This window comes from Anas acuta, chromosome 20 (genome assembly GCF_963932015.1).
Source record: "Anas acuta chromosome 20, bAnaAcu1.1, whole genome shotgun sequence".
NCBI classification, from domain to species: Eukaryota; Metazoa; Chordata; class Aves; order Anseriformes; family Anatidae; genus Anas; species Anas acuta.
This window is the reverse complement of record NC_088998.1, coordinates 1,293,033-1,316,902: the sequence shown is the minus strand read 5'-3', so window position 1 is coordinate 1,316,902 and position 23,870 is coordinate 1,293,033. Positions and strand designations below refer to the sequence as shown.

Below are 23,870 nucleotides of genomic sequence, written 5' to 3'. Positions count from 1 at the left end.
CAGGGCCCCACCATGTTCACACATCTGTAACTTTCAGCAGTTTATAACGGATTCCCAGCTCGGTAGCCGTTGTTCTCTTAGAGGGCTTTCATCAGTTTAGGCTGTGTGCATGCTGCCTGCTGTTTGGCTGCAAGTTCCCGTGCCTCTCCCTGAGCTCTGGTCTACGCCAAACTCTGTTTCAAGCCCTGCGGTGGATGAACGGGAAGCGCCACGGCTCTGCTGATGTTTGATGTTTGAATTTTTGGACTGCTACAGATTTTGAAATGCTGCGTTGGGATGCAGTGATCCATGAGATGATGGAGTTCAAGATGGAACTTGGTGGAAGAAGTAAGGCAAACAGTAGGATTTCTACCATGGACTTTCGGAGAGGCAACTTCGACCTCTCCTGAGACCTATTTGGAGTTATCTCATGGGCAAGATTGCTAGAAGGCAAGGGTGCTTGTGAGAGCAGGGCAACATTTAAACAGCACTTCTTTCAAGTTCAGGATCCCTAAGAGTAGGAAATCGGGGAAGGGAGGCAGTAGACCTGTGTGGATGAGCAAGGAGCTCATCAACAAGATCAAAAGGAAGAGGAAGGTCTATGAACATACTCCAAATATAAGAAATTAGCCACCTATAATCACTTACACACTACAATTTGCACCCCTCAGACTATTTTCACAAACGTTAAAGGTGCATGGTGGCCCTCAGGGACTCCTCCTGTCACTCCAGCGCAGCAGCACAAAGGAAGCTGGGTCCTCTCTTGTGCTCTTCCTTGAGCCTCTGTGCAGAAGGGATGCCACCTCTCGCACAAGGACTGGGGGATGGGAAAGAAGCACTCACACAACCCCTGAGAATTGGCAGCAGATTTCTTTATTGCCAGGACATCTTGCAGGTAAGCCTGTGAGATGTCCATGGTGTTTGGTGGCTCCAAGCTAACGCTTGGGATGGAGCCTGAGCAATGAGTAGGGAGCTGGCCGGGCACTCCTGTGATGCTGCTGGTGCTCTCGCATGGAAGAGAGCAACGACATGCTGCGGTAGTCCCCGCTCTGTTCTGGTGGAGATGGATCCACTTCCATTTGTTCCTCCACATCTTCTGGTGGATTCATCTCCATGGGCTCCACAGTCCTTGGCAGAAGGATAAGCCAGTCTTTGCCTGGGACTGCCCAAACAGGATGCCTTCCATCCGGAAAGTTTTCAGGCCAGGGTGCCAAACCAGGGGGTCGTCCAGTTCCACCCCGATGTCCCATGCCACTGTCAGCTTGATTTTCACGCATGGGTTCAATGCTGCCGTCTGTTTTACGGCCATGGCTGGGTCCCATGCTCCATTCTGCACTATGCCTCTGCTCCCCACGGTTGTCTGCCTGATGCTCCTGATTTTGCCCCATGCCACCGTTGTGCCTATGGGAAGGCCCAGGCCCCCTGTCGCTGGATGTTAGAGGGGGCGGCCTGTTCCCCGTGTCGTCGTGGTACCAGTGGTACCGCTGAAATGTGTCTGTGGGCTGCGCGCCAGAGGTCTCTCGAGCACTGGTGTGTCTTGTGCTGCCGGCGCTCTCCCTCCGCCCATGACACTTCTCCTTCTTGTTAGCTGCATTCCTTCTTGGTGCTTCTTTGGACGGCATTGCTGTCCTCGCACACCAGCAGGGCTGCTTCTCGCCTTGCTGCTTCTCGTCTCCTTCCTGCCACGTACGCTGGCTGTCAGAGGCCCTAGTCGCTGAGCGAGTGGTGGGCCAGCTGCAGGGGGGCTGTTTTATAGGGCCCGCAGCAAAGGCGGGGCAGTGGTGGCCACTGTGACCTTAGCAAGCCTCTGCACTGCAGCGGCCCATGCGTGGCCAAAGGTGGCTGTGTTGGGAGCGGCCTGGAAGATGCCCTCCCGTGGAAGAAGGAGGAGGGTTGGGGGGCTGAGGGCCCCTTTTCTGGGGCTGGCTCCCCCAGGCCATTTGGCTTGCCAGAGAGAACGGCTGCCCCTTGACCACAGGGACTGCCCTGCACCTCCCATCCTGTGTCCTGTTTTTTTTTAGGTAATTTTGTTCAATTCTTTACAGAGAAGAACAGAAGCAAGGTGCATCTTCAGCCCTAGTTCCCATGTGTGCTTTGTGCTCTGAGTGAAGAATTTCTTCCTCACGTCACATCCAAACTAAATGTCCCCTCCATTTGTTCAAAGCCATTATTCCTTGTCCCATGGCTGCACTCCCTGATAGAGTCCCTCTCCAGCTTTCTTCTAGGCCACTTTTATCGGTTAGGTTAGGTGGCAAAACTGCAGGATGTTGCAAACTGCAGCCTGGTAAGACCTTGTTCCACATGTTCCACATGTTCCACATGACGTTTTCCAGCTCAGGCTCTATCCTCTTGTCAGTGTAACACAGAATCACAGAAACATTAAGGTTGGAAAACACCTCCAAGATCATCTGGTCCAACCATCACCCTACCACCACTGTCACCCACTAAACCTTGTCCCCAAGCACCACGTCCAACTTTTCCTTAAACACATCCCCAGGGACTGTGACAGCACCACTTCCCTGACAACCCGTTCCAATGCCTGACTGCTCTTTCTGAGAAGAAATGTCTCCTCATTTCCAACCTGAAGCTCCTCTGGTGCCACTTGAGGCCATTCCCTCTAGTCCAAACTCCTCAGAACAGCACCCTTTCCTCTTCTGGGACGTTTATTCCTGGCAGGAATGTAGGTCCCACATCCTGAGGCCCAATCGCACCCTGATGTTTCCATTTCCCCTCGCTTTTACTCTCAACCCCCTCACGATGAAGGGCTGTGGCCACCCCCTCCTGCTCCCTTCCCAGTTCATCACCGTCTTCTCCTCATAATCCCCCTGCTTTAGAAACAGAGTCCTTCTGTTACAAGTAAGGACCTGAAGGATGGGGTGAACTAAGTGACACTTCCCAAAAATCTTCTGGAGAGTGTGGTTTGGGCCAAGAGGGTACCAGGGGCTGCAACTGGACTGGAGCTCGGGCAGCACCTGGAGGAGACTGGGGCAGACCCCCAAAACATGCCCTTTTTTGTGTTTTGCTGAGTTTGTGCCCATTTGCTCTCAGCCCTGTGGGGCTGCCCTCCAGTTCTGCTTTCTGCTGGAAGCTGCTGTCTGGCTGCAGGTGCTTAATTATCCAGGTGCTAATGAAGTTCATACAAACACCCTTTTGACCCCAGCACAGCCAGTGGAAGTGGTGAAGGATTCAGGGAAGAAACCCAATGAAGAAGAGTAAGTGTACAAGAGCAAATGTAGAGTCCTGCACCTAGGAAGGAACAACCACATGGATAAGTACGGGCTGGGGGATGACCTGCTGGAGAGGAGCTCAGCAGAGAATGACCTAGGGGTTCCTGGTGGACGACAGGTGGACAACAGGTTGGCCATGAGCCAGCAGTGTGCCCTGGTGGCCGAGAAGGCCAAGGGGATCCTGGCATGCATTAAAAGGAGCATGGCCAACAGGTGGAGGTGATCCTCCCCCTCTGCTCTGCCCTGGTCAGGCCTCACCTGGAGTACTGTGTCCAGTTCTGGGCTCCCCGGTACAAGAAAGACAGGGATCTCCTGGAAAGAGTCCAGCAGAGGGCCACAAAGATGATACGGGGCCTGGAGCATCTTCCCTGTGAGGAAAGGCTGAGAGACCTGGGTCTGTTCAGCCTTGAGAAAAGAAGACTGAGAGGGGATCTCATCAATGTTTACAAATACCTGGAGTGTGGGAGACAGAGCGATGTGGCCAACCTCTTTTCAGTGGTTTGTGAGAATAGGACAAGGGGCAATGGCCACAAAATGAGCACAGGAAGTTCTGCACCAACATGTGAAAGAACTTCTTCATTGTGAGGGTGACGGAGCACTGGAACAGGCTGCCCAGGGAGGTTGTGGAGTCTCCTTCCCTGGAGATATTCAAGGCCCACCTGGATGCCTACCTGGGCAACCCGCTTTAGGGATCCTGCTAAGGGGGTTGGACCTGATGATCTCTTGAGGTCCCTTCCAACCCCTACAATTCTGTAATTCTGAAGTTCTGTGATTCCTTTTGATATGCTGTTATGCATGAGTCTCACAAGGCCCATGGGTCCCCCGGGTCATCCCAAGCAAGGGCAGCCAATAGACTGATGGCTCCCATGGGCCCAGAGCTGCTGCCTCCTCACCGGTGTGTCTGGGAGGGCACAGCTTAGAGAGCCGATGTCTCCTCTCCTCCTCCTTTGTCCGTTTTATCTTGCTCACTTCATGTGCTGGCCTTGGGCCAGGGCCATTTGAAGAGCTCCAGCACATCAGCATTTCTCAGGGCAGGGCTGTGAGGGCAAGAAAGGCCAAGAAGCAGACTGTGAAGTGATCTAGAAAGGAGAGGAAAATAGAATGGTATTGGTGTTATAAATCAAGAGAAAGGGAGGGAAACTGTTTGGCTGGTGTGGATCATTTTCTAATGCTGGGAATACCATCAGGTCAGTATTTGTGTTTTGAAGGACTGAGGTATCTGTGAGTTGGTCAGGAGAAGTTTTATACAAGACTATTTCAACCCCCAGTCTGGTCCGGGCTTTATGAAAAATATTTTGGAGAGGATTTTTCAAGTCATGCATTATATCAGAAATGTTTCTGAGACAATGTGAAGAGTGAATCCTTCTGCTTTGAGACTATCAATCTATGTACATGCTTGATTCATACCATGATGCTGATGTCTCAGGTACTGAGCTGCTATGCACACATAATTCGTGAGATCTTTGGATTCTCCTTAGTTAAACCATGTAAGTTCTGCAAAAGCCTTAAAAATTTCCAAGCCTATCTGTCTCTGTGGCTTGAAAACAAAATGTCAGAGGCTACAGAGATGTTTAATAGGTATCAACCATCGTTATCCTTTGGAAATGCATCCACTTTAAGGGCTCTTTTCTGATTTTTTTCCGCACAATTTAGATGGAAAAGCAGTGGAACGTGGCTCTCCCGTTGGATAAACACGAAATCGATATTCAGGGATCTGGATTTTTGACCGTGTATTGAGATACATGTCTGGTATGTGATGGAAGGGTGTGAAAGTCTAATCAGGAACAAGAGACCAAGGGAAAGCTCTGGACACGCTGAGTGTGTTGCCCAAATTCTATCTGCAAGGCTCAGTAGAAGTCTGGCCAAACTGAGTGCACCAACTAACCAAAAACCCTCCTACTACAAGCGGCTTTAACCTTGCATGGCACATCCTGATGTGGGTGAAGTCTGAAATAAGCCATGACCACAATGGTAGTGCCCAAGGCAACACGAGCATGTCCTCTGTAAAGCCTTAGCATGTGTTATTTCACTTCATCTCTAGGCAACTCTAACAATAGTTACTGTGGCAAACACTCCCTCCTTTCACAGTGGGATCTGTGCCTCTGACCCCACCATGGTGTGCTGCATACGTAGCTGGGGCTGTTGGGCTGTCTCGCAGTCCCTGTGGGGCAGTGCTCGGCCACCTGCATGCAGGAGGTGGGTAGAGGTGCCCCTGGCAAAGCTGTCTGTAGCCTCCCCCACGTTACATGTGAGAGCTGAGTCACAGGGGATATTGGGACCAAAGCACTTGCTATGAGATGCACTGGGCTCTGTCCTGCCTTCAGTTCCTGCCCTTGCTTCCTGGGCAGAGCCCATTGCATGGGGCAGCAGTGCCGGTTTGGTTGCATTCTGGCAAGGGAAGACACTATGCAATCACTTGTATGGCTTATGTTCTTCTTGAAGAACTTCTGCACAAGCAAGTGCATTTATGTGCCTTAGACCACCTGCAGAGGAGGGGAGAAATACAAGAACTGGGGGAGGGAGGGGGAGGTATGTGTGTGTGAAATCAGCCCAGAGCCCCTAATTGGTTTTCATCTATTTTTATTTTTTGCAGTGCTCTGTGTGTGCACAGCACTGTTTTAGGGGCATGGGTGGGCGGCAGTCTCAGTTTGCTGGTGGTACAGCTGAACCTCAGGCACTGAACAAGGTTACGGGTTGGAATGGCCCAAATGATCGGGAGCGCACTCATCTTCTGGCCATGCTTGCTCTGGGACTCTGGCTGGAATAGTTTTCAGAAAAGAGTTGTGGAGATTCGCGATCAATTTCATCAGTCTTTGAGCATGGACAATGAGGGCTGGCAGATGCTGCTGACTTGCTGGTATCCAGGATTTCACTTAGGATAACCTGAGTGGAGTGGCCATTGGTGATGACTGTCCCATCTATTTGTATCTGTATACGGGAAATGCGGCTAGGTACAATATAAGAGGCTGTGGAGCAGATCATAGTCAACTGACTACAGCGTCCATATTTTAGAGTGTTTTTCCAGATGTGTTCTCCTGTGTTCGGGCTATTCCGAATTGCGTGTCTGAGCATCAGTGACAAAGTATCCTCCCAAGCTCAAAAGAGAGTCCTAAGTGATGCTAACAGTGATGGGCAGGGAATTCAGCATGGCTGTGAGATGGGAGGAGGGTTGTTTTCTTCAGAAGCTGTAAGCAATAGGACATAGAGAAGAAAGAATGTGTGTACAGTGTGTTCAAAAAACATGTTTGATTTTGTTCCTGGAAAGACCTTACTCAAGAGTAACACACAGTAAGTATTGCTGTAATATGATGTTTGGAAGTGTTTATTTGGACGTGAGCGTGAATGTTGTGTTCTTGTTTGTGGCCCATCCTTGAGTTTTGCTGTTTCGCATGATCAGGAAGATTTTTCCAAGGTTGCATGCATGTCCGTGGAAAGGAAATACTCCGTTCACACTAAAGAATCCTCAGTCCTGCCTTCTCCCACCTCCTCTTCCAGTGAGTGCTGTCCTTGCTGTACCAGATAGGACATACAGGATCTGTTAATTACCTGCTGATGGACAGCTAACAAATGCAATACATTTTGCAAGTGAGAGCTTTAAAGTCTAACTTACAGCCTGTTTGCCAAAATGGAGTGGGAAAAAAGGGTTGAATCATCTTAAATAACAAATCTGAGGAAATTTCTGTCTGCCTGTCCAATAAACAGAAGAGGCTAAATTCATTGCATAATTTCATCATTACAAATGATTCTCCCAGCTCTCTTTCTCTGGTTTCATTTCAAATGACTATTTGCAGATGTGTGTTTTCTGGAATTAGATACACAAATTGAGAAGAGAGACTACTGTGGTCATGTGATTTTCCTTAAAAAGGTCAAAAGTTCTATTTGTATCTATTTGGTTTCCTCTGGGTGGATATTTACCAAATCTCTGTGGGTTTCCTGAGAAATTTGTACATTGTGCATTTCTTGAGAAATTTTGAAAACTACTTGCCTCAAGATAACATACTGCCTTCTTTTTTCAGTTGAAAAGCTTTTTTCCCATTTACTAGGAACTTACTGAAAAGTAATTCAAGGTTATTTCTGTCCATAGGAAATATTAGTCATTATTATAAAATTATAAGTCAGGCTATTTTGAGAGTGGCCCTTTCATGTTAGCAAATTTATAAAGATATACTGAAAATGTAAGTTCAGGGTAATATGCCAAGGAATCTTAAATAAGGCTGTAAAAGGAATAGAGTCTGCGTAGTGATTTCCTGCATTTATCTCCATGAATCTTCCAAAAATTACTTTGCTGCAAACTGCATTTTTTTTGTTCCTGGTTTACGGATAAGTATATGGTGAGGCTGTTTTTCCTGATCTAATATGGCGTTGTATGCTTTTCTGTCTTGTTTTTCAGGATCTTATGAGTGTGGAATATGTGGGAAGAAATACAAGTATTACAACTGTTTCCAGACCCATGTGCGAGCTCATAGAGGTATCTCTCTCCTGCTCAAATATTTGGGAATCCTGGGGTAACATTCAAGCTCAGGGAATATTTTGGGGAAGGCTTTGAAGATTGCTCTGCCACTTCTCTGTCCATCACTAATGCTTCTTTTGGGTAGCCCGTTTGTAGGATAATCTCTTTGGCTCTCTGATCTCTGTGGCTCTCCACTCCAGCAGTATTCCTCCTGAAGTTGTGGCCAGCCACTGTGCTTGCTGCAGTAGGATAACTGCAGTATTTACTGCACGGGGCTGTTTGCGGCATTGCTGTATGTTGGGAGAGCTGCAAATCACTAAGTCTCTCCTGGCAGATGAAATCATGTGCCAGCCTCAGGCACTGTAGGCACCTGCCCGAGGTGTTATGATCCACCCCTGCTGTGTCTGGGTGGAGGACGGTTACAGACCAAGGCAAAAAGTTCAGGCAAAATCCAGGACTTCAGGATGTTCGTACCTGTGCAGAGGGTTGTTTTTATTCATGGAAAAGGATTACACACAGTAAAACGCATCAGGTGCTGATGTTCGTTACTATTTATGGATGCCCACAGTACAGGCTGCTGAATTGTGTATGTCACTTTATGCTGGCAGTGGTATGCTTCTGTGTTTTCATGCTACACATAAAATGATGCTTGAAATCATCCCTGTGCCCCTGCTGAGGTCACTTTCCAAATGTATTGTTTGCATGAAATTTCTTGTGCTTAGTCAGAAGTGATTTTCTTTTTCCTGAATTTTCTGTAAGTGGCTAATTTCAAGTTACTTAATTGCAGAAATGGGGAAGTTTTGCTTGGCTGTTTTGTACAATTAGCGTAGCATGTATAATTTGGAGAAATACGTATCTAAAATAGCAAAACCATAGGGACTTGAAACTAGATCACAAGCCTTTCGGTGTTTTTATTTTCTTCCACCTGAGTTAAGCACTGAAGTGTGTCAGACTTGTAGGAGCATCTGCGATATCTCCTCATTTTTCACTAGCAACATTAGTGTTCTTGGTCTTCCATTAAACAATTGACTGGAATGTCTGAAGGCACATAAGGGAATCTCCCAATGAAAACTGAAAATCCAGGAATAATGAATGCTAATGTAGTGTTAAATCTTAAATGCTTAAACTCTCAGAAGTCAGCAAATGCACAGCTGAAAAGGAAGCATGCATCTGAAACTTCTCAGAGTCTACAGTCACAGTAAATACTTTAATTGCATGGTTGCATAGTTCTTGTGTGCTGTTTAACATCATAGAGCTTCTTCTGTATCCTTAGATAGATGCATAATTGGTTTTTGATACTCGTATTTCTTTCTAAATGCCAACAAAACTCCTAGAAGTCCTTTAAATAACTGCTACAAACTAGCTTCGCTCTGCAGTTGAAGAAAAAAATCCATAAAATAATAGTGAGTGGCAACTGCCCCACCCACTGTAGGAGAACATCAGGTTTGTGACTGTCTGAGGAACCTGAATATGGTTCCTGGAACATACCTAGTCCTGAGGGCACTGGCAGGTGAAGTTGCTAAGCCACTCTCTCCATTATATTTGAAAAGTTGTGGCAGTCAGGGAAAGTCCCCAGTGACTGGAGGAGAAGCATAACCCCCATTTTGAGAAAGGGTGAAAAGGAGGATGCAGGGAACTACACATTGGTCAGCCTCAGTTCTTTGCCCAGGAAGATCATGGAGCAGATCTTCCTGGAAGCCATACTAAGGAAGGGACTTGGAAAACTGGTGATGGAGACATCCTGCATGGCTTCACTAAGGGCGAATTGTGCCTGACTAACTTGGAGGCCTTTTATGACAGATTGACACCATTGGTGGACAAGGGAAGAGCAACTGATGTCATCTACCTGGACTTGCCCAAAGCCTTTGATACGGTCCCACACAACATCCATATCTCTAAATTGGAGATACATGGATTTGATGGGAGGACTATTTGGTGGGTAAGGACCTGGCTGGATGGCTTCATCTAGAGAGCTGTGGTGAAAGGTTCAATGTGCAGATGAAGACCAGTTATGAGAGGTGTCCCTCAGAGGTCTGTACTAGGACCAGTACTGTTTAATACTTTCATTAGTGACATGAATTGAGTGCACCCGCAGCAAGCAGGTTTGCAGATGAAACCAGGCTGTGTGGTGCAGTTGCCATGCTGCAGGGAAGGGATGCCATCCAGAGGGACCTGGACGGGCCAGAGAGGTGGCCTGTGCCAATTTCATGGAGTTCAACAAGGCCAAGTGCAAGGTCCTGTACCTGGGCTAGGACAATCCCCTGGATATGGAGCTGTTGGAACAGGTCAAGAGGAGGCCACGAGGATGATCAAGGGGTTGGAGCACCTCTCCTATGGAGACAGGCTGAGGGAGTGGAGAAGAGAAGGCTCCAGGCTGACCTTACAGCGGCCTGACAGTGCCCTGGCGGGGGGTGGGGGGGACGGGACTCTTTGCAGGGAGCAGAGTGATAGGGCAAGGGGTAATGGCTTTAAATTAAAAGAGGGTAGGTTTAGATTAAATATGAGGAAGAAATTCTTTACTCAGAGGGTGGTGAGGCCCCGGCCCAGGCTGCTCAGAGGAGCTGTGGGTGCCCCATCCCTGGCAGTGCCCAAGGCTGGATGGGGCTGGGGGCAGCCTGGGCTGGGGGCAGGGGTTGGAACTGGATGGACTTCAAGGTCCCTTCCAACCCAAACCATTCCATGGTTCTGTGATTCTAATAGTTTGCTGACATACAGAGGGCTTTACTGTTGCCTCACAGCATTGCAATAATTTTATAATAATGATAGCAATATTTAAATTTGGGACAAGGATTGCTTTTATTTTACCTCTCTCCAACAAGCACTGTGGGATCCTTACTGCAACAGGAATTTGTAGGAGCTGCATTAGTATGAGATCAGCTTCTATTGTGTGATTCAATTTACTAGTATTTATATATTTATTTATATTGCAAATGAAATTAAGGTATGCATCAAATGGTCTCGATTCATCACCACACACATGTACAATTGATATCTGTAGGTTTACCACAAACTCAGTGGAGACATTGTTTTGCCTTTTGCTTCTTTTTTTTGTCTTTTTTATGTGTAGCTACAGAAGATGGAAATTTTCAAAATTTTGTATGTGGAAATTTATTAGTAATTTTCATGTCAGCACTGGAGAAGCACAATTTATGTATGTAAAACTTAGAAAGTGTTGTTTTATCTTGCTGTAAATTGATGCATGCAGTGGTAACATTTAAAGTGCATTTAAATTGCCTTAAGACAATAAAAATCAAAATGAGATATTTATTCTTCTATACTAGTCAACAAGAAATCAAATTGAAAATTTGATGCAACTCTGTAAATGTGATTCTCCAAGAAACAGTCCCTGAACTAGCTGCTTAAGCAGTTTAGAAGTGTACCTACCTGCAGACAAATAATATACTATTGAATGTGCACGTCATGTATACCTAAAAAAATAATAATAAAGAAGGCCTATATGGAGGAAAGCTCTGTGTCCTATTATCCATTGAGAGTCAGACACAGCTGAGCCAGAAACAATGCTGGAAATAGCAGAAGACTGTAGGACTTAAAGAAATTTTGTTGGAAGATGCTTTTATTGCAACAAGTATATAAGGTTTTATGTAGAAGCAGTGGCTGGTATTGGCCACCATAACAAATATGAGATAACCTTCTGGTTATCACTGAGGGTGTGATTCTTCACTCTTCATATTCTCCCTGTGAATCTGCAGTCCACGTCTTGGATCAAATCCCAAAGCACTGGCAAGCCAGCTCTTCTAGTTCTGCTTGTCCCCGAAGTACTGTGAGTTGAGCTCCCTTGGCCTATTCTGTGCAATCATCAGCTGCCAGAAATGCAGATCCTGGACCCTTTTGACTGGGCAAGGAAGGAGCAGTGGCAGGACCTGGCATTCCCTCTTTGCCTGATGGTTTTTCTGAGCATCAGCCACCGCCATGTGTCAGACACCTAGTACCTGCCTTTGCCTGAGGGTTTGGCTGATGCAGGATCAGCTCTCCAGCTCAGCGTCAGAATAACTGGAGCAAGCTCAGGCTGCTTTTCTTCTCCTTGGGTGCTTTCTTCCAGGGCTTTTTGGGCCCTCAAGCAGAATTACCTACTTTTTGTTAAGCACTGAAGGATATCCCCCTTCCTCTTGAACAGCCCCACTGCTTGTTGCTTTCTTGTGCCATTGCTGTGTCACTAACAGGATTTGTGTAGGCCCTGCAGATGGACAGAGCTGGTGATCCAGTGGGATCATCAGCTATTTCCTGTCGTGGGAGAGGAGAAAGGTTCAAACCTGATCAACACAATTACTTTGGGACAGAACAAATGAAAAAGCATCTCTATAGCCAGCCCTGCTGTTCTCAATCAGTGACACAAGTTCTGTTCCCAGGAGGGGAGGTTGAAAGGTCCCAAATTGTCCTTGCTTAGCACTGGGTTATTTCTAAACTCAGTTTTGTGCAGCCTGGTATCGAGGTAGCAGCAGTAGCTGGGGAGCTTGGGGCTGGTGTAGGCATGGGGTCTTTGACCCTCTCCCTTTTTGTCCTTAATTGTCAGATCATTGGTTTAGCCCACACAAGACCTAAATTTGTTCTCATCCTTTGAGTTTTTCAGTTCCACGTTGACTCTCACTTGGTGACATCTTTAAGGTGTAAAAATCACATTCTTCTTTGTAGTGATCATTTTCAATAGAAATTTCCTAGATTTTTCTTTATGTGCACTTGCCTACTCGCTGAATGTCCATGGCAGAGAAGCTGTGCTGACAGTGATTTTCTTCAGGCTGACTTTTTTTCTTCATCTGCCTTCAGGAATGGTGGTTTCTTAATAAAAAACTGGGCATCCTCATAGTTTATTGAGCCTTCTCTATGGTGCTCTGCTTGGCTGGAGGAATTCAGGGAGCGATTGATCTCCTGGTACTTTGCAAGTGCTAAGCGTCGAGGTAGCTCTTTGTCAACGAACTGCTGCCTTGCAGGCTCCCTTTCTGCTTTGCTCTGAAAGCCCAGTTGCAGGCATGGGAACCCCATGTAAAGCTTTTGCTCTGCCAAGAGTCAGGTACATAGGTAAGAAATTTGCTCACTACAGATTATCTAGGAAGAAATGAAAAGATTGCAAGAAATGAAAAGTGAAAAGGTTATTACCCTGCGCCTCCCCAAAATGCAAAAAAATAAAAATAAAAATGTTGGGCTGAAAGGCTCCTTTGTGAGCTGTTGTGCAGCCCCACGGGACCAGGGCTCCTTCCTCTCCCTGCAGAGCTGCTGGAGCTGGGCTGGAGCAGAGAGGCTGCAAATTCCTGGTTGCACTGGTGGGCACTGTCCCAGCTGTCAGCATGGACAAACATTGCTGCGTCACCTACAGGAAACCCAGGCCTCAGAAATGTGTTGCTTACAGTACTTTTTGTTTAGCTACATGGGGCTTTTCAAGTCATTGGAAGGTTTGGAGTCTCTTCAGGAATTAGTCAGCTAGAAAGTTTTGTTTTGTACGGTTCAGTTGTATTTGAGCAACATGAGCAGTGAAACATCGGCATGGTTTGAGTGAGGAGAATTATTTCACTTTTAGATAACTCAGAAATGGCTGAAATTACTTTATTAGACTTTCAAAAAGTAAATTAAAAAACCTCTGGGCTGAGGCCAAGCAAGCAAGATTTTTACCCAATGGAGAATTCTTCAGAAAGCAAATGAAAGAAAATAGCAAGATTCAAGTTTAACCCTCGCAGGATATATCGCCTCCGCTGTAATAATTGGTGGAAGTTCCCTGTTTCCAGATAAGCTTTTCTGGGCTGAAAGATGATTTTGCTTGAGCTGTTTTTCTTTATTATTTATTGACATTATTTAGTTGCTGCAGTGCCTCCCTGAGAACAGACTGGTTCTCTGTTACCTTTCCACGTGCGTGTGCTAGCCCAGGGCCTGATACAGCACCGTCAGGGTAGGGTTTGTTGACTTCAGGTGAAATTTCTAGTTTAACCAATTGTTTGATGATCTTAAAAATTCTCAGAGCTTCTGGAGTTTCCGGTAGGTGCTTTGCAAGGATGGTTTGTGCTTAGTTCCAAAAATATGAAAAGGAAGATGGCTCATTCAAACCGTGAATGTGGAAAAAAGCATTTTTCCTGTGTTCATGTTTTTGGAGTGTTGAGTTGGAGCAGTTCTGTGATTGAAACAATTTTGAGGTGAGAAGTTGAAAATTAATAGAGAAATAACCATTCTTGAGGAGAGATGGTGGTTTTGAGCTGAAGAAACCTGGGAGTCATTTGTATGATTATCTGCTACTGAAAAATCATAGGATATTTGGGGCAGGCATTTCACCCTCTGTGCTGCATCCCAAGCATCCTTTTTTTTTTTTTCCACTGTGCATTTCACACTCTGTGGCAAATTTTTATAGGAGATACAGAAAGTTACTTGAGACACAGGAGTTAACAGTTAACTTGCTTGCTTTCCAGCTCTCCTTTTGACCTCCCTACTCTCACTTTTGCAACTTTCTCAGAAATTGGTCTTTTGTTTAAAGCTGCAATTACTTGGTCTCAGCCCAAAGGTGATTTAGAATGGGCTGTTAGGGGATTTTTAGTTGTTGTGGTTTTTTGTTTTTTTTTTCTTTTTTTTTTTCAATGAAGCCTTTAGTCTACCTTATGACTAAGAGTAACAGCATTTCTTAACACAGTACAGAAATGGCTGCTCTTTAAACCTCTGCATGTTGCTTGATTCGTGCTATGTTTAACTAAAGTACTTTTAAAAGCTATTTAAATGACAGAAATAGTCTGGTGCATGCATACTACATACCTTTTATGGTCTATTTATGTCATTGTCTGTGAACGCCAGAACAGTATTTTGCAGAACTCCATTGTGCCACAGCTAGCTTTCTCCTTGAGTGATAGGTGGTAATTCAAACAAGTAGCAGCTGTGGAAAAATACAGGGGTTTGACTTTTGAGGTTTTGCATATGATACTGAGGCTTTCTAATCTGGCCCCTCAGTTTATGAAATTGTGCCAAATTAATTGCATACTCTTTAATCTTGCTGCCTAGAAAAGTGATCTAATCGGGCAGGTTAATCAGGAAGAAATGTACAAATTCATAAATCCACAGCCATTTATTTGTATTCTTTTTAAGAAACAAGAAGGAAATTAAATGCAAACAGTGTTTATTACTTAAGGTTGCAAATTTTAAATTTAAAAATGCTGTGACATTCCACAGCTGTGGTTTTCAGAGTAATGCAAGCATGATTCCAAGAGACATACGGAATATTTTGAAATGTAGTTATGTTATTAGATAACGTGACATACGGTATATGCAGCTTTGGATGAATATGAAACACTTCAAAATGGCTTGGAAGTCCTAATCATTTATGATCCTTGACTTGTAACATTGGGTTTTGTTTTCCAGCTTGCAGCTTTGCCCATTGCATTCATTTAGGGCTTGAACGTAATCTTTGCTGTGTGCTGCTTGCGGTCACACGTGCTACAGTGGAGGGGGCTTTCTCTCCCATCTTTTCACATATGTCTTCAGTAAAGCAGGATGGAGTAGCCCCGGGGGGATTCCTGTGGCTCATGGCCCATCTCTCACAGAGGTTTGCCGTTGCTGTTGGAGGAGGGGACACAGTCTCCAGGGACGTGGCAGCAGTGCCGGCTGTGCATCTCCCAGGGGAGACCGAGCTGGATGTGTTGTTCACCATTTGCTTTCCTGGGTTGACAGCGTTTGCCCAGGAATTAAGCACATGAGCGATTTCCACAAACCTTCAGCAGAAATTACGAAACGTATCATCATGAGCTCCACGAATAACACTGGGACAATTAAGTTGTGTCAGTCAGTCTAGGCACACCTCAGACACGACCCCTCTGCCCTGAGATACATGGTCCCCTACTCCGCTGTGACCCAGGCTGGCCTGAGACCAGGGGGGCTGAGTCCGTGCCAGTGAGTGTCCCACAACCTGGTGCTGCCTGTGGGGCCCACGAGGGCTCTGGATGGAGCACCTCTGCTGGGCTAAGCCAAGCTGGTGATCAGATCCTTAAACATAGCACCTCAACGAAGCCTGCCGCAGGCTGCCAGAGGTGGGGGGCTTGCTCCTCAGGGTGCAGGGTTGGGGTAGGGGCACCCTCGTAGCCGTCCTGCTTCAAAACCAAGCTTCTGCGACACTGCAGAAAAAGTTTGAGTGGTGGCAGCCCCTGCAGGCATCGTGGGCCGCTGTGGTGGGGTGCCGCTGTGTGGGGTGCCGCTGTGTGGGGTGCTGCTGTGTGGGGTGCCGCAACGCGGCTGGAGACGAGCGAGCGGTCAAGGAGCTGGGGCAGCTGCGAGGCTGCGTGCTCTCAGACGTGGGGCAGAGTCTGCTGTCAGATCTAAGTGCAGCTCTTTCTCTTTGCAGACACTGAAGCTGCCTCAGGTGAAGGAGCCTCACAAGGCAGTAAGTACTCACGGCGCTGTGTGCGCGTAAAGGGGGGACCGGGGCCTGACGTGTGCGAGCACCGCGGGCGCGCAGGGTGCCCGGGGCGCTCGGCTGGGCGCTCTCTCCCCCGGCGGCACGGCCGGGACCGGCTGCTCACGGCTCGCGGCCGGTGCCCGGTGCGGGGAGCGGGGATGGCGGACACCCAGCGGGGCCGGGAGGCCCAGGGCCCCTGGGGGCCCTTCCCTGCAGGCTGCGGAGCGGCGGCTCGGCCGGCAGAGGGCGGCCGGCGCCGCGGAGATGGCGGCCTTGGGGCGGTGGCGGTGGGCGGAGAGGCGGGGGCCGCCTCCCGGCTCGGCGCCCCCCGGCCCGCCGGGAGCGGAGCGGAGGGGCCCGGGCAGGTCCGGGCGGCGCTGAGGGGCTGGGGGGTGCCGAGGGGCCGGCCGGAGCCCCGCCGCCCTCCCCGTCACGCAGCCCTTCGGGGCGGCCCCGGGTACTGCTGAGCTCTCCAGGTTGATGGAGTCATGTAGGATTTGTGAACCCCAAACCCGCGATGTGGTTCCGTGCCCCCTGGGGAAAGACACTGATGGAGTGGAGGGGTTCAGCGCAGGGCCCTCCGCTAGGAGCGGGGCTGGTTCAGCCCGGGGATGGGGCAGCAGGGAGCTGGTGGCACTGGGAGGACAGAGCCAGGCGAGGAGGATGGGAAGCAGCAGGCGTAAGCTGGAAGAGAGGCTGCATGTGAGGAAAAGTTTTCCGCCATGCTGTGGAGAAGGTTGTCCAGAGAGGTTGTACCTTCTCCATCTTCGGAGGCTTTCAAGACAAGTCTGAATAAAGCACTGAATAACCAGGTCTGAGCTCAGATCAGACCCTGCTTGCAGCAGGATGTTGGCCTGGAGACCTCCTGAGATCTCTAGAGACCTGTGTTTTTTCCTGTTAGGTAAGAACCATGAGTTTCACTGAAAAGGTAAGTTACCAGTCTTACCAGTCATAGAGGATGGCTTGGAAGTGCCAAACTGACCCTGGCTGGGTTAAAAAGAGAAAAAAAAAAAGAAAGAAAAGACAAAGAAAAAAGAAAAGAAAGAAAAAAAGAGAGAAGTTGGATAAATAGTGAAGAATAAAAATAATTAAAAGGTACAGCCACACAACGTTTTTTAAACTGCTGTTTCATCAGTCCCATTCTGTGATAGGTGAAGAGCTGGAAATGAGCATGAGGGAGTCCTGGCGTTCTGCCTGCAGGAGGCAGGGCTGACCATTCCATGCATGGGTGAAGGTCCTCAGCCCCTGGCTGAAATGGCTGGGTAGTGCCCCACCATCTCAAAGCGTGTACCTCCTCCTCGTGCCCACAGGACAGGAGATGGGCTCTGCAGACAGGCCCTTTCAGGCCCCCTGTGACATAGGGTCTGCAGGACCAGGCAGAGAATAGACGCTCCTTTCCAGACTCACGTTGTCTCTTGTTCCATAGCTGCCATGCTGCTTGTTGGTGTTTCACTTATCCTGAGTCTTTCCAGGCTCATCTCTTGCTTGAATTTTGGCATGTTTTTTTTTTTTTTTTTTTTTTTTTGTAAGTCAGCTTTCCCCTTCTTACCTGTCAAATGAATGTTTTTGGCTGAGATAGAGGGAGGAATGGACAATAAGAGGGGAAAAGTGTGAGGGTTTGTGCCCCTGCTGTGTGGGCAAACCCTACATTGTTGGAGCTGTAGAAGGATTTATGTGGACAATAACAGCCTCTTGTGGTTGGTGGCTGCATCTCAGAGACTAGAGAGAATGGAAAGTCACAGGCAGAAAAAATCACTGGGAGAAGACAGTGAAAAGAAGCTGCTTTTTATACCAGGTTTCGGAGGAGCTGCCTTGGTAGCAGTGGAGGTGCATCAGCGAGCAATAAGAATGGCAGGGACTGCTTCTGTCTTTATGCAGGGCTGTATGAGTCTGCCCCTGTGCCATCCCCAATGCACGAGTTACTGAACCCTCTTTAACCTACCACGCTCAATGCTCTCCCAAAATAGTCTCACCTAGCTGAAGAGCTGGAGGCGAGACCAAGCCACCAGAGCAGGGAGTTGGTGGGTGCTGAGAGGGAGGCCACCGCAGGCATCCAGCGCGGTGGAAGACCAGCTGTGCATGTCACCTGCCTTCCAGCTTGAATGTGAAACTGCTCAGCCAGTACTGCTGTTCCTAACTGCAGATGATTGTAATTTCCTGACAAAGTCATCTTCCTCTTCCCCTCCTTGCCGCTGCAATGAAATAATTCAGCTGTCTTCTTTCTTCCCTGTGCCCTCTCCTCTGGAGCTGGATTAAATCCCTAGCCTTCCCTGGTTGCCTATGCATGGCTCTTCTCCTCTTTTTGCTCAATGGCCCTCTTGTTTTCTTGTCGTTCTGTTTGCTCATCGTATATTTTAGGAATTTTATTTATCTTTCCTTTCCTGCTATTTTTATTTTGCCTGCTCTCCAGTGCTATTCCTCTGTGACCCGATTTGGCTGTTTATACCCCTTCTGTTACAGACGTCTGTATTGTCCAAATCTTCCTTTGCTATTTCTACCATGTTGGGAACCTCTAGACTCTTGGGCTCTGCAGACATGGTTTGCTGCCTTACAAAATGTCTCAGTACTTAATGGATACAACAAGATCCTGTTTTCTCTCATGTGTTTCTCCGTGGGTCCCTGTGGCATAGATTGCTTCCATCCAAAACTGGTGTTGATGAGGGTCTTCTTTGCTGGGTCCTGCACATTTCTAAAAGCTTTTTTCTCCACAGTGACTTTCTGACAGCAGCTGTTACTCACAGCCACAGTGGGCACCTGGGGGGGTTTGGTGAAGCTCCTCCTGTACGTGGGTAGTGAGGAGACATCTCAGCTGAGCCTCTGCGGAGTGCAGCAAGAGCACTGTGGCTGGGTCCCAGGCTTCCTGGAGCTGCGGTTAGCGGCGTCGTGTCATGTGGACTTACCCCAGAGCAGTGACCTCTTGGGAGGTGGCATCCTCATTGTGCCAGGTCATGCACGAGTTGTGCCTGGCCTGCTCTGGGCACAAGGGGGTGAAGCTGTGAAGTAACATGCCTGTGCCTTCAGGGCTGAAAAACTGAGGTAGGAAGGGGCTGCTTCGGGCAGGGCTGGCCCAGCCTTCCATGGGGAGAAGGGAGCCGTGGGGTGAGCTGGGGTGCAGCTGAGGCCAGTTGTTAGTTTGCTGCCTGCTTGAAGAGGAGACATTGGTGTTTAGACTTTCCAGCTGGGAGGGCCTTTGAAGGCTGCCTCGAGGAAAAACTGTTGGCTATTTGCAGCCTTGGCATGTTAGTCTATAGATTGTATCTCAGGGACTCACTTTTCTGTCGTGGATCCGTTCTCAAAGTGACATAGATCTGTGGTGCTGAGGAGAGGACGGTGCCCTTGGGGACACAGCTGCATGACTTTGTGAGCAACTTTTTAGCCTTGGCTCACAATCCAAGACCAGAATTCCCACATGTAGAGTGAAGAAAACAATGCAACCCACAGTGCTAATGTGTTAATAAAAAGGATTGTCAAGCTGTTACCAACTTTGACTGACAGGGAGGAAGGGAGGAGAGGTTTTGAAAAAAAAAAAAGAAAAACACAAAAAAAATTTTGATACTTTTTCCTAGGCAGGGATGACCAATTTGACATCTAGGTCACTGACTTCCTATAGAAGGGTCTGGCAGTCTTTCCTCAGATGCTTTTATCTCTCTCTTGTTTGCTCCTGACTTTTCAAAGTCCTCGGGAAGAAGGTGATTGTACTACATCTGCACCATCATTTTCCGTGGAAATTCCATTCATGTTTCAGGGGGTTACAAACTTTGTAAAAACAATCTCCCTCCTGCTGCTCACATTCCACGGGAAATTCTTGGCAACCTGAGAGATAGCTAAATAAAGCCACTGGCAAGCAGGGGACTGAAAACCCTGCCCCAGCAGGGACAGTGTGCCAGAGACACATCTGTGGGCAGTGTCACCTCAGATGTGAAGGCATCTGTGCACTGTGCTGGGTTGTGGGCAGGTTGTGTTCAGTGTGCACATCTCAGGCTGGAGACAACAGTTGTAAGAGCTGGGCTGTCACCAGGGTTGGATGAGCAGTCCTACCGAGCCAGTGCCTAAACTGGGTTAGGAGGAAAACCCAGGATGGGCTCCGTGCTGCCAGCTCCTTCTGGGTTCATCCCAGAAGGGAGGGAGGTAGAGAAGTCTGAGCGTCCCCCAACAGGGCCCTGTCTCCAGTTAGCATAGCTGCGTTCTGTAACTCTGCTACATATCATGGATTTTAATAGTCAGGCTGTTGGATTTTGGTATTACTATTCTGTAGGAAAGAAGAACTTGCATGTAAGAACATGTGCAATGCAACCAGAATTGGCTTGCAGAGCTCAGAGTTGGACTGTCAGTTTTATGGTTGCTCATGAAACCTTAATTCATCCTGGGACTGGGTAAGCATTTAAGCTCTTGTCTACATGCTTACTGCTGCTTTTTCTAATGGTGTCTCTGCCGCTTTGGACCAGCATATGACAGAATTAAAAGGTCGCTCCAGCAACTGTTAATATCGCACTTGCCTGATTTCAGCTTACCAATGGCCTTTTAATATCTGTTTTCAAAATACCATATGTTAATCAATGCAGCCAGTAGTCCTACTAGTCCCTGGTATGTCTAAGCCTTTTGCCTGGGTGAGCCTTGGATCGCCCACAGAGGAGTTTGCTGTTCTGCAGGCAGGCAGGGAACAGCAGAGCGAAAGCAAGCGACTTGCTGGAGGCAACCAGCGGGCAAGTGGCAAAGGAGGAGAGCGCAAGTCTCCGGGCTCAAAGCCCAGTCCCTGTCTGCCAGGCACAGCCTCATGCTGTTGGATTGCATTTCTGTGCCTTGTGAGAGAAAGCAGAACAGCAAGCATGTAGAGCAGAGCAGAGGAAGAATTACTAAAGGATGAAGGTTTTTTAAAGTGTAGCTGGAATATTAGCTTTGTATATGGCTGTTTGTCTATCTGAGACTTCAGAAGTGTTCCTCTTCTCGAGGGAGAAGTCCTGAGTGTGATGGAGCGGTGTTAATATCATAGGGAATAGTATTCCTGGAAGTTTTTAAAGAAACGCTGTTAGAAGTCAGAAAAATCAGGAAGAAGTGATTTCAGGAGCATTTCATCTCCAGCATGCCAATCAGTTTGGCTGAGTCCAGAGGAGTTCAGTGATAGCGTGGTTTTCTTTGTTCTCCTGCCGTGGTAAGAACTTTTTTGAGGACCATGACATCCAAGATGTAGTAGTTTAAAAGCAGGTATTGCTCACAGCCAGTACAAGCCGTGAAAGTGAAGTCTGCTCTGCTAGGCTGTTAGCATGCCACCAGCCAGTTATTCTGTGATTTGCTGGAAAATAACATGAAAAAGAAGTTCCCATCAAACAAATAGTTCACCTGCTTTCATTCCTAGCAGTGTTGCAGTTTGTTACTGTGACAAATCTGTGGCATTTGCTGGAGGTTTGAAGACCACTAATGGTTGTTTTCTGGCAGATCCTGTTCTTTCTGCCTCCATCTCATGCTTTTGTTTACATGCAATTCTGTTTAAGAGGCTAAGCTGGGATTTTTGCAGTTTTTTAAAAGCAGATCCTTGTGCTCACACTGCCAGCAGGTTACTCCTGTGCAGCTCGTCAAAGGACTCCACCGTATGCCTGAGAGCCCAGTGTGCAATTCCTGTCTGTAAACCCAGGCCATCGTTTGCCTGGCAGCTCCTTCACTTGTGCCTTAAATTCTAGCAGAAATAGGAAGCAACTTTCCTAGTCCCTTTGTGCTAACTGTGGCCAGCCCCATAGTTTGAAAAATCATGAGCTGGATGAAGGAATTCCACCTGTATTCCCACAGAATTCCAAGATTGATCCCAAATAACACAACTTGTTTTTCCTTTATGCCTGTTGACCTTCCTGTTGTCTTGGAGCTCATTTTTCCTGTTTGCAGAGGATTTTTGAAAGAATCTCACAGGTGATGATATTTACCAAATATTTCAGACAGAAATTCTCAGCCTAGAGCAATTTTTAAAGTATTATGAATTGCTTTCCCTGTTGAAGTGTGTTGCTTTATTGCATTGGGGGTACAAAATTACTGTAATTGAAGTCTTACACAGATGCTGGTGTCCTACAGAGAGAAAAACCAAGATCTGTCTTCCATTAAGATAGCTCAGCTGGCAATACGAAGAGTTCTTGCATTTTTCTGTATAATCCAGGCTTTAGCATCTCTGCAACTCAAAACTGGCCATTAAGAAGAGATTGAGAAATGGATAGACTGCGCTCTCCGCTCCTCTCGAGTGACAGACTGGGGTAGAGATCAGAACCATACTGCTTGTTATAAATGCTGAGAAGCATTTCAGCTCAAAGGCTGCCAGTTCTAGCAGTGCAATCGAGGGAAAGAAAAGCCAGTCGACACATTTTCCATGTACACTGAGTGGCACACCAAGGAAGGGGGTGAAGTACAGTATCTGCTGTGGTGTTGCAGTGTTAAAGATAACTGCTGCTAAGGCTGGGTATCTTTGTAATACAGAGGTACCAAAGAGGGACAAAGGGCCTTCAGAAGAGATCATTGACCCAGCTGTGCACGTGGTGAAGCAGGCAGGATAACCCTGTCCTCCTCAGGTGTTTGTGTTTCTGGCTGGTGCCGTCACTATCCCTGGTTTAGAGCTTGACTCCAAGCTTGGGCTTTGCCATAGCCTAAAGCAGGGCCAGCTGCCTGCTCACGTGTCGCATGCTGAAGCTCCTGCCTTGTGGCACAGTTTAACAGGTACCATGCAATATCTGAGTCATTTCTCTTTGCTTGGTCTTCACGCCCACTTCCTCAGGTGCTCAAGATGTAGTGATACACCTTAGATGTAGCACAATACGTGTTAGTTTGTGGTCATATCCCAGCTCCTGGTAGCAGGCTGTAATTCTTACCAGGTTTGCGATGGGTCAGGACGTGAGCTGTTTGAAAACGGGGTTTAACCTGTGAGGCTTGTTCTCTCCTTCCCCTTCATGGTAGTATCACACTTGCTGTCTGTGCACTGGATTGTACCCGGGTGCTGAGCTAAGAGCACAGGATGCGAGGTGCTGTGGGGGACGCCAGCTTTCATCCCTGTCTGAGGGTGCTGTAGGCTGTAAACAGAATTATGATTTTCTTTCCAGTTTAAGTGCAAACTCATCACTTGTGTACATGACAGTGTCCATGAGGAGCGTTACTTAGAAGGAAAAAAAATGAATTTTCCAGAATTGAATGCATAGTATATATTTCACAATCCCAAAAATAAAAAAAAAAATGATTGGCCTGATCTTTAAAAAACATATCTCCCTTTGGGCTCTGACTAAGCATGAGAAAGTTCAGACTAAAAGGAATTTATTCAAAAAAGCAGTGAAAGGTTAGAAACAAGGATTTGGGCTGGAATATGTCTTGCAGACATTAACTATGGAGGCATAGTGCCACTGCCTCGCATGTGCAAAAACAATTTGAGGGTTGTGAATTTACACCATTAAATTAATATATTAAAAATGAAGGTTTTCTTGCCCACACCTTATATGTGCAGGATATAGTGATTTTAATATTCTGACTAGAGCTGAAAGGATATGTACATGGTTTGCTAGTGTTAATCTAAGGTTAAGGAAGAATATTTGGCATCTACATTTCTTCATTAATTTTAAATATTCAAATTTGCAACCTTAATGTTCCCATAAAGTAAATTTTAGCTTTTGATTTTCTTTAACTTTTTTGAGGTAACAGAGCAAAAAATGGGAAGTTCCACTGTTGTGCTTGGTTAAGGCATTAGTAAGCTTTCACAATTAAAAGCCTAAAGTAAAAGATGTGTGTGCGTGTGCACACCCACGTACACATGCCAAAGTGAACAGTTAGTCATTTACAACTTTGATTAATTTTTCCAATGTTCTTATTTAATAATACTCCT

At 47.1% G+C, this 23,870-nt stretch overlaps 1 protein-coding gene across 18 annotated transcripts in view; it reads left to right on the top strand.

Annotated features, from left to right (window-relative positions):
• Window positions 1-23,870, top strand: part of ZNF618 (zinc finger protein 618) — a 178,627-nt gene that overhangs the window by 89,407 nt on the left and 65,350 nt on the right. For 16 of the 18 annotated variants that reach the window (XM_068657153.1, XM_068657152.1, XM_068657149.1 and 13 more), the window contains exons 4-5: window positions 7,597-7,674; window positions 15,977-16,015. In XM_068657153.1, the coding sequence (XP_068513254.1) occupies window positions 7,597-7,674; window positions 15,977-16,015 (117 nt within the window). The remainder of the gene's footprint in view (window positions 1-7,596; window positions 7,675-15,976; window positions 16,016-23,870) is intronic. The other 2 variants (XM_068657140.1, XM_068657143.1) reach the window with 1 other exon arrangement.